The sequence below is a fragment of the Aegilops tauschii genome, chromosome 3 (genome assembly GCF_002575655.3).
Source record: "Aegilops tauschii subsp. strangulata cultivar AL8/78 chromosome 3, Aet v6.0, whole genome shotgun sequence".
NCBI classification, from domain to species: Eukaryota; Viridiplantae; Streptophyta; class Magnoliopsida; order Poales; family Poaceae; genus Aegilops; species Aegilops tauschii.
In genome coordinates, this window is record NC_053037.3 from 395,217,447 (window position 1) to 395,228,295 (window position 10,849).

General features: G+C 43.7%; 1 protein-coding gene across 1 annotated transcript; it reads left to right on the plus strand.

The window, feature by feature from the left end:
- The first annotated feature begins 5,098 nt into the window (after positions 1–5,098).
- LOC109762542 (ATP-dependent 6-phosphofructokinase 6) lies at positions 5,099–10,591 on the plus strand. Its single transcript, XM_040404185.3, has 14 exons — positions 5,099–5,644; positions 6,358–6,404; positions 6,510–6,549; positions 6,639–6,701; positions 6,787–6,924; positions 7,372–7,530; positions 7,613–7,666; positions 7,846–7,914; positions 8,037–8,166; positions 8,470–8,510; positions 8,715–8,939; positions 9,254–9,299; positions 9,395–9,546; positions 10,174–10,591. Exons 1-14 carry the CDS (start codon positions 5,321–5,323, stop codon positions 10,384–10,386), a joined length of 1,701 nt encoding a protein of 566 aa, XP_040260119.2. The 5' UTR covers positions 5,099–5,320; the 3' UTR covers positions 10,387–10,591.
- Positions 10,592–10,849: the final 258 nt, after the last annotated feature.

The following is a 10,849-nucleotide window of genomic DNA, read 5'->3' on the forward strand; positions in this document are numbered from 1 at the left end:
GGAGGCGCCGTGGTTCGGCGCTTAGATCGGAATCAACCGCGATCTGAATCGCTACGAGTATGACTCCTTCATCCGCGTTCTTGCAACGCTTCCGCATAGCGATCTACAATGGTATGTAGATGCACTCCCCTTCCCCTCGGTGCTAGATTACTCCATAGATTGATCTTGGTGATGTGTAGAAAATTTTGAATTTCTGCTACGTTCCCCAACAAGACGCACAGTTCGGGACCCCCTACTCGAGATCGGCCGGTTTTGACACCGACACCGGCATTCTACCTCTTCATGTAAACCTTGTAAAATAAGAGAGAATAGCCATAAATATTGTGATATAATGTGTAATAACAACCCATAATGCAATAAATATCAACATAAAAGCATGATGCCAAATGGACGTATCAAGCGGCGAAGGGGATAAGGAGTAAAAAGAATTCCTACTCTCCGATATAACTAAGACTCAAAACAGTTTTTCTTCTAGACTCAACAACGACAGCGGTTCGATTAATCAAGGGGGCTCCTAAGGTCGGTAAGGCTTTGATACTAACTTGTAGCGCCCAAGATGCAATTCTATCCCAATCACGTGATGAATTCATGATTGGGGCACAATCGCATTTCGAGCGCATAGCAAGGTGGGTATCATTACAACATACCATGTACTGAATGGATGAGAATACAAGATAAAGGCTTACACTCGCAACAAGCTACAACATGAATACAACAGTTCATCAATACATAGAAATCATCATACAGAAGAGCAGGATCCGACTACGGTTGAAAGCAAACGAAAAAGAAGAACGACATCCACCCTGCTAATCCCAGGCTCCCGAACCGGAACCTATCGCTTGATCGAAGAAGAAGAAGAACCAGAAGAACTCCAAAACAAGCAACCTTCGCTCTCACGTCAAAGCATCGCTTTACCTGTACCTGCAACTATTATTGTAGTAATCTATGAGCCACGAGGACTCAGCAATCCCATTACCATGGGTATCAAGACTAGCAAAGCTTAATGGGTATGGAATGGATAAGTGGTGAGGTTGCAGCAACACTAAGCAATGTATGGTGGCTAACTTTTGGGTACAAGAATAAGATGAGAAACTACGCAAACTAGTAATGATCAAGAGTGATCCTGAACTACTTACGTTCAAACATAACCCAACCGTGTTCTCTTCTCAAACTCACCTGAAAAGAGACAATCACGGTTACGCACACGGTTGGTGTATTTTAATTGAGTTTAGTTCAAGTTCACTACAACCGGATATTAAAAACTCCCATCTGCCACATAACCGCGGGCACGGCTTTCGAAAGTCCAAACCCTGCAGGGGTGTCCCAACTTAGCCCATGACAAGCTCTCACGATCAACGGAGGAAAATCCTCCTCCCATAACAACCCGATCAAGCTCGGAATCCCGGTTCACAAGACATTTCAACAATGGTAAAGCAAGTCCAGCAAGACCTCCCGGTGTGCCAATACCCTGATAGTAGCCACGCGTATCTCGTCTCAGGCCACGACCGGATGAGCGAAGCATACGGTTGGCTGAGACCCAAGTTGCCAAGGGGGCGCCGCAAGGTGCTCTAGCTTGGACCAACACTCATGAGGAGCACTGGCCCGGGGTTGTTAATTAAGTCCTTGGGGTCCGGAAAGTCCCTATGCAAGTTTTAGTTGTTATTAGGCAAATGGAAAACCAATGTTGGGCCTTACTGGAAGAGTTTTATTCAAAGCGAACTATCAAGGGGAGCCCATAAACCTCGACCGTGTTAGGAACGCAAAATCAAGGAACATAACACCGGTATGACAGAAACTAGGGCGACAAGAGTCGAACAAAACACCAGGCAAAAGGCCGAGCCTTCCACCCTCTACCAAGTATATAAATGCATTAATTAAATAAGAGATATTGCGATATCCCGTGATATCCATGTCCCAACATGGAACAACCTGCACTGCACCTGCAACTAGCAATGCTATAAGAGGGCTGAGCAAAGCGGTAACATAGCCAAACAACAGTTTGCTGGGATGGTGAAAAGGTTAGAGGCTGTTTCATGGCATATTGGGAGGCTTGATATACAAGTGGTGGGTAGCGCGACATAGCGATAGCATCGAGACAACTAGCATAGCAAAGATAGTAGTGAGATCCAAGGTGACGGTCATTTTGCGTGAAATCCCGCTAGAGAGAAGATCGAGTCCATGAAGAAGACGAACAGGCGTAGTCGAACGAGTCCTCCCAATCGCAACGATACAGGAACTATCAAAAGACGCACAACCGGAAAGAAGCAAACAATATGGTAAACAACCATCACATAATCATGGCATGATGCACAATCAAGTATGACGCATGTCCGGTTTAATAAGGCATGGCATAGCAAAGTGCAACAAACAATACTACAAATTAAGTGGAGTTCAATACGCAACGAGTTGCATGTTAACGAAACACCACAATCGATTATTTAGTTCGCTCTCGTTTATGTACTCAACAATATTAAATGTTGCTAAAAACATGGCAAGAGGTGAAGCACAATAAAACTACACATCTAGGCAAGTTTAAATGAGTCCGGAACAACAAACAACAATTCCGGAAAATCCTCATATGCAATTTTTTAATTTGGTATTGTTCTGCCTAAACCATATTTTAGAGTTGTTAAACAGCAAAAGTAAGTGCACCATGTTAATCTCTACATTTTTCTAGCCCGTTTACATATAAAGTTTATTTAATTCAGAGCTATGGTTATTTAGTTATGAAATAAATCATCTTAACATGACATTTGTGCAAATTAGTGCAAACAGCAATTTAAACATTTCAAACATGGATGAAAGTAGGATATTATTAAACTCGATAAAATTCTAAGTATTTTACATACACGAGTCATTTTAATCCGATGCAAGGTTAAAGAGTTATTATATGCATGAAGATGAGGTTTTTTCTGCAAATCCTGGGATAATTGGACAAATTCGCAGCGCACATGAAAAAAACAAATATGGGCCGAATCTGAGCAATCGGGCCGAACAGGATCGGGCTTGAGGTGCTTCTCACCTCGTGGGCTCACAGCCTAGTCGGTGGGGTGGCTTCTAGGCCGACGCTGGCTCGGCTGGCCTTGCGCGGGCGGTCAACGCGGCCGAGGCAGGGGAAGGAGCGGGACTTGGCGCTGGCCTCGTCCTCGCGTGCTCGCACGACAGAAGCAGGGGATGGCACCGTGCTGGCTTGGCGCGGGACTTGGCAAGGCGACGGTGGTTGGACAGGAGGGGAAAACGAGGAGAAGGTGGAGGCCGCGATTGGTCTCAGGTGGAACTGGTTCGGGAGGATCCCGAGGGAGAGAAGGCAGGTAGGTGCGGTGGGCAGGAGGATGGATGGGACATCTCCCCTAGGCTGCCCACTATTTATAGTAAATGGGGTTTTGGCTAGGGGCTAATCGGACCCTGCGTCGAATTGAACGGCTGAGAAAAGTAGGTTAGGTAGACCAAATAAGAAACCGAAGATGTTTTAGGGATGTTTGGGGATGATCCGAATCCAACAGTGACGACTGCCCGGGTTGGGTTCAGAGAAGTTTTCGGACGCGCAGGAGGGGTCGATGCACTGTGCAGAGAGACTACGGTTTAGGCAAGAGAGAAAACGAAGAACAAGGTTGCAAGTGTTGTTGGTCTTGGAACGGACAACGAGGAGAAGTGGAACCACGAACAGATGCAAGTTTTGAAAAATGACGGCAGCGGAGTGCCAATGCGAATGATGCGATAATGAATGCAACAAAACAAATAGAACACACGACGACAACGAGAAACATGAAAGGCGTCTGGAACGTCGGTCTCTGGTCGTTACAACTGCGAGGATCACCGCGGAGATGAGGACATGTTGTCCGATACTAGCCTCATGGATAACGATGTCGTGGATCGCCATCATGCGCAAAGACATCAATGCGCACAAGAAAATCTGTGATTCATTCATTTTATCAGCTATTTATGAATGGTTGAATTAGTTGTCGTGGATCATGTTTGTTGTTGGGTTGTTTGACATGTTAGTTATTGAATTGTGGAGTGTTGATTGTGAACTTTTGTGTGCAATATTTATTGTCGAATGTGTAGTGAATATGATGAAAATATTTTTTAAGAGAAAAGTATACTTTTCATCCCTGAACTCTTGGCGGAGGCAGATTTGGTCCCTCAACTCCAAATCGGACAATTTGCACCCTCAACTACTAAACCGGACAAGATTCGTCCTTGGTCTCTGTTTTGACCGGTTTTGGTGCTGACTCACCCCAGTTTGGACCGGTGGTGACTCGAATTCGCATAAATTTTTCAAATTCATGAACTTTTTTAAATTCACATACTCTTATCAAATTTGCGTAGTTTTTTCAAGTTCGCGTAATTTTTTAAAATTCACATACCTTTTCAAATCCATGACTTTTTTGAAATTTGTGTACTTTTTTCAAATCCATGCATTTTTTTTCAAGTTCATGCAAGTTTATCAAATCCGAGTACTTTTTTTCAAATCTATAAACTGTTTTTGAAATTCATGTACTTGTTTCAATTCCACGTACTTTTCAAAACATTACGCGAACCTGGAAAAAGTACGTGAATTTGATTGGCATGGTAAAAAAAGGGGCGAGATAACACTAAGATCGCTCAAAACCGTGACCAAGAACGTATCTTGTCCGGTTCCATTACTTGATAGTGCAAGTCGTCTGGTTTCGATGTTGAGAAACCAAATCTAAACTCCATTAAGAGTTGAGAAAAAAACTTTTCTTTAATTTTTTAAAATAAGACAGACAAATGGGGAGAGGGGAAATGGGGGCAGACAAATGAAGAGGGGTAAAATGAGGTCGTCATTGTAGGGACAAATAAATGGGGCTCGATCGTGAACACATGGAGGCTCTAAAATTAGGCATTTGCCTTTGGAGATGCTCTGCAAAGAGATGATTGTGTCACATTTCTTCCCATTTATTCCAAAAGCAATGAAAAAGAAACTTTAATAAGTAGGAGTAGATGCCAGGCATTATTATCCCGGCTACATTTATTCCCACTGTGCCGTCTGCCTGAGAAACAAGACACGATTCCATTCACTCACCTTAAATAATTGTCGCATAAACCATTTCCATCCCCATTTCATCACCACGAATTCACAGCAGAAAAACATCACACCGAAAAGTCCCGAGCCTTCTCCTCCTTCTCCCTCTTTCCCCTTCTCCACGCTTCGCCGCTTGCCGAATATTTAAACCTCCATCTGACCAGCTCGCCCGTCGGCTTACCTTTCCGGCGAGAGGAAACGGTTTTCTTAACGCGCGACCGAGACCAGACCACCCACCGACTCCGCCAGCTTTCCAGCGCCGGGAGCTCTCCGATGGCGTCCCACATCATTCTCCCCAAGGAGGAGGAGGAGGAGGAGGAGGTGGAGGAGGGGCTTGGCGTGGCGGTGGAGGCGGACCACGACTCGCCGGAGCCGCCGCGGTACCGGCACTTGCAGCCGGCCCAGAAGGCGCTCCCCTTCTCGGCCACGTGCGTGCGGATCTCCCGTGACTCCTACCCCAACCTCCGCGCCCTCCGCAACGCCTCCGCCACGACCCTCCGCGACGACGACGCCGCCTTCGCCAAGCTCGACGAGGGCGACTACGGCTACGTCCTCGACGACGTCCAGCACCTCACGGATTACCTCCCCGAACTCCCCGTGAGCGCCGCCACCCGCTCCCCCTCCCCTCCCCTGCTCCCGCTTTGCTCCGCTGCCGGATTCGGTGGCCCCACCACCGCGGTGGAGTTTTTCTAGAACTGCGCTGTTGCTTGTCAGGGAGAGGACGTGATTTTGCTTCTGGATGCGCGTATATCTCTTATGCTTTGATTTGGTTCTGCCATTTGTTGCGAGCTTCGCCGTCACCAGTTACGCAGCATTTGATAATTTAGGCGCCCCCTTACATTTTCCAAGTTTTTGGGTGGCAGTTTGTTGATTGGTTGTGCGTGAGATCCATTTTTGGACACTTACATAGTGCTGATATGATCCGATAACATAGTAGTAGAACACTTGGAGATTGTAGATTCCTACCTAAATCGACGCTGTTTTGCTTGAGATTCCTACGGTGAACTGGCGTCTTTGTTCATAGGCGACGCTTGTTAGATTTGTTGTTTCATACTTGTGGATGCCTGGATCCGAGTTTGGATAGGCGGATCCGGGCTGAATGGTGTGTGGCTTCACTTTATAAATATTCGATTACCCTTTCCCCTGCTCCTATAGACCAGCTGCATATGCATTCATGTAATGCTGGATACATAGCAATTTATTTTTCCTTTTTTTTTGGCTTCAATGACATGTTAAAATGAAGTAAATCGATTTCAAGGTGACATTATGAGAATTAAGCTGACGGTTTCCTTTTTTATCCTTCCTGACAGACTTTTCCTAACCCATTGCAAGATCACCCTGCCTATTCAACTGTCAAGTAAGGATTTACCATCAGTTTCCGTTGTTGTCACCTGCGCAAAATCGCTTGTGCTTATTACATATCTGATGAGCTAAATAAACGCTCTCTTCACATATTTACCAGGCAATATTTTGTCAATGCAGATGATACTGTACCTGAAAAGGTAAAAAAAAGTCAAAGCAGATTTTTCATACGATAATAATATGTTAAGGTGGTAATTGGTGAAATGACATGTTATTTGTGCCACAACAGGTGGTTGTTCAGAAGAACAGTCCACGTGGTGTTCACTTCCGTCGTGCCGGGCCACGCCAGAGGGTATGATGCCTTAAATATGTGCCTGTATCATTTAAGGGCAATGCATTGTCTACATATATCTGGTATAAATTTTGAGCCTTATCAGGTCTACTTCGAGCCAGAAGATGTGAAAGCATGCATTGTGACGTGTGGTGGCCTTTGCCCTGGGCTCAATACTGTCATTAGAGAGTTGGTGTGTGGCTTATCCCACATGTACAATGTCAACGATGTCTTCGGAATACAGGTTTGTGCTGTTGCTATCCCAGATGACTGGTCCATGTCGTATCTTTGTTTGGAAAAGAAGACCACCTGTTCCTTGATCCTTAGCCTGTTAAACATTTCCCAGGAATTAATAGACATTTGCATTTGCATTTCATGCCAGTGCGGAAGGAGCAAAACCCCTGTCATTTTACTTCAGATTTAGTTAGCAATTATTTCCACTGTATTACACTTATAATAACTGCATGTTCTGAAGTACACGAACTTCATTGTGTCATGAGTCTAGAATTTGTTCGATTACATGGGAACTTTGTGCCACCTAGTGTTTTTGCCATGACAGTGAGTAAGCATTGTAGTGCAGTGGTGAAAGCAATTTCTAAACTGTAGCTATTAAATCTATATCTATTGATGGTTCTTTAACTTCAAAAGCATGGTTCATTTTCTATTACTTATGTCGTAAGCAATTTTGTAGAATGGATACAAAGGCTTCTATTCGAGCAATTATCTTCCCATGACACCAAAAAGTGTCAATGATATCCACAAAAGGGGTGGTACAGTTCTTGGAAGTTCACGTGGTGGTCATGATACCCATAAGATTGTCGACAACATTCAAGATCGTGGAATTAATCAGGTATGTGTCTGTTGTTAGCGTTGTTTGTACGATCTTCCTTATTTCAGAAATTGAGCAAATTCTGCATGTGTACCTTATCTAGGTTTACATTATTGGAGGAGATGGAACTCAGAAGGGAGCATATGAGATATTCAAGGTAATCACTATCAGCAGTGTATCCACCACATTTATGTAGATATCGTTTGAAAGGCTCATATTTAAGAAGTCATTAATACATTTTTATTTAGAATATTTTTTAGTGAAAATATAATTGGAGTATCGACTGAGATGTTCACATTTCTTGACTCAGTTTCTAACTTTTGGAATTGCTGATAGGAAATCCGGAGACGTGGTCTTAAAGTCGCCGTTGCTGGTATCCCCAAGACTATTGATAATGATATAGCGGTAATATATGATTACTTGCTTTTCTACAACAAAGATGCTTTTACTGAATATCGGTTGATTTGGGAGATCAGTATGCAGGGGATGTGAATTGATACTGATTATTGTAATATATTGATTCTTAGGTTATAGACAAGTCCTTTGGTTTTGACACTGCTGTAGAAGAGGCCCAACGTGCCATTGATGCCGCTCATGTGGAAGCTTCAAGTGCTGAGAATGGAATAGGCTTGGTGAAACTGATGGGTCGCTATAGTGGTTAGTTCTCTTAGTTCCTAGCCCATCCTAATATGGGTCCTTGCTGCTGCTGACTGCTGAGTTCTTGAATCATTTGCCACCTCCCCCCTTGCTGTTTCTTCCTCCAATGGTAGAAAAGCAGGCCAAAAAGGAGTTACCTTATCTTTTGCTGATCTGCTCCGATTAACTAAAAAATGTGTAGTGGAATGTTCATTAAGTACTTATCCCTTGTGCGGCACAATGGATTTTTCTTTATTTTTTTATTTTTTGCTATTGCATTATGCAGTTCTTAGTCCTCAATGTGATGATTCCTTGCTAATGCAGGGTTTATTGCAATGTATGCTACGCTGGCAAGCAGAGATGTGGTAAGTTAGTGCCTTCTATGCATATCTGAGCTATTCCAAACAGCACTCGGTAGTTTTTTAAGCCTTATATTTTTCATTGTTTTTTTTTAACTTTGACTGTGTTAGACCAGACGCATCACCAATGTTCAGATGTGTCATTCTTCTTCTCCATAATTTATGTTATTATTAGCTGGATAACCTGGATTTTTTTTCTGTCTTCTGTAGGACTGCTGCTTAATTCCTGAATCTCCGTTTTATTTGGAGGGGGAGGGTGGACTCTTTGAGTATATAGAAAGGAGGCTGAAGGAGAACAACCACATGGTCATTGTAGTGGCTGAGGGAGCAGGACAGGACCTTATTGCCAAAAGTATACCTGTAGCTGATCAGCTAGATGCATCTGGAAATAAGCTGCTTCTTGATGTTGGTCTCTGGTTGACTCACAAGATTAAGGTGAATATAATTTCTTTTGTAAAACGAGTTTACATGATATATTGATACTACTTTGCATGTATTTTGTGCATATAAATTTTCTGTTGACACTAGAACTGCTAGGATGTGTCACTTTGAGGTCGCCTTTGGAACATGTACACTAGAATTACTAGGATGCTGATAGCAAAGCTAATATCACAGTGAACCTTCACATTTGTCATTGTTGCTTTCAGTCTTACCTCATACGGATTATTAGTGTGCTGATATCAAAACAGGCGTTTTTCTTGGACCTCACTTAAGAATTCTCTAACGTATACTTTGTCATTTCCTTGTAGGATCATTGCAAGAGCAAAAAGATGGAGATGACCATTAAATACATAGGTAAAAATCTTTTGTTTGCGTCTCTACATCAGATTGTACAGTGGTATATCATTTTGTTGAGTGTGACATCAGCAGTCGGTTATTATTACTGACAGATCCAACCTACATGATCCGAGCCATTCCAAGCAATGCTTCGGACAATGTCTACTGCACACTGCTGGCACACAGTGCCATTCATGGTGCAATGGCAGGATATAGCTTCACAGTGGGAATGGTCAACGGCAGGCATGCATACATACCATTTCATGTAAGTATAACTTCCATATGCCCCTATTTAGTTACTTTTGACTATGGTGTAGTATGGGACTCTCGCTTCATCATGGGAAATGGGGGTATTTGCTTCAGGGCCATCAATATTTCATATGGCGAGTCATAGTTTCTGTCAAGGTTTAATTCTGGCATTCACAAATTGTGAAATGATGCGGCAAATGGTGATTTTTTTTTCCGCTTGCGTATCATTCCATTGATAGAAGAGCGAAAAAAATTGAGCGAGAGCTGCCCTGGGGCAGTGACCCTGAACCCTGCAATCGTCATAGGTGGTAGCATGGTCCAAAACACAATAGTATAACTTGGTCGCAGTGCCTTCCATTTAGCTGAAATCTGCAACTCAGAAAATACCAGTCAAAACGCAAATGTCGTGCACTTTATTTGCAACTTTCCTTCCACGCTGCTGTATTAAGTTGGCAGACCTTGGATTGAAGTTCAACTCGAAATTGTTCTTTATCTTTGGTCTCTCTAAGATAGTCGGGGACTCGGTGTGTGGGATATGGAGACGAATGGAAAGTTTGGGGAGTTCTCAACATTCTTGACCTCTGATGCATACTGAATATTACCTGATCAATTAGAATAACTTGAAATTTCATTTGGACAACAGAGAGTAACATCAACACGGAACAAGGTCAAGATCACGGACAGGATGTGGGCAAGGCTGCTGTCTTCAACAAACCAGCCAAGCTTCCTGAGCAAGGAGGATATCATGGAGGCACGAGAGGCCGAAAGGTTGGCCAATAGGCTACCTGTGCCTGCGAGCAGCAGCGAGCATACGAAGAAACACTCTGCGTCGGTACTGTCAAACGGTGAGAAATAGACAATAGTGGTACGAGTTTTGTTTAAACTTCGGGCTATTTTCAATGGTTCTTGTTGTGCACAGTAGTAACTGTAGTCGCGGTCTGAGCCCTTGTTTCACCCGGTTTTGCTCCGATGTGTTTGGCCTGAATGCTGCTGATGTAGAGTGAGTAATAAACACACGCTACTGTGGTATTTTCATCAAAACATGTGTCGTGTTCGAGTTACCTGTGGTGGACGTCAATCTGCCCTAGCTAGCTAGTTTTCTCTTTCTTGAAGCAAGTTCCTACCCATTCTTCGGTCGTTCTGAGAGATGGTGCGGGTGAAATGCTCTTCGTGTCAGTCGGTTTGCATATAGGGAGTACTAGTTCCCAAGAAGCAACGATCGGCGTACGTTCCGTTCATGCATCTCTGACCTGTGATGGCGATGTCACGGGAGGATTGCTTCTTGTTCTTGCAATGAGTTCGCGTCGACCGTCAACATT

What these genes read in the sequence shown, in the direction of transcription:
- LOC109762542 (XM_040404185.3), top strand. Translation starts at nt 5,321, where the DNA reads ATGGCGTCCCACATCATTCTCCCCAAGGAGGAGGAGGAGGAGGAGGAG. An exon ending in CGCTGGCAAGCAGAGATGTG is followed by an intron (nt 8,511 to 8,714) that starts GTAAGTTAGTGC and finishes TGTCTTCTGTAG; the next exon opens with GACTGCTGCTTAATTCCTGA. An exon ending in GGTTGACTCACAAGATTAAG is followed by an intron (nt 8,940 to 9,253) that starts GTGAATATAATT and finishes ATTTCCTTGTAG; the next exon opens with GATCATTGCAAGAGCAAAAA.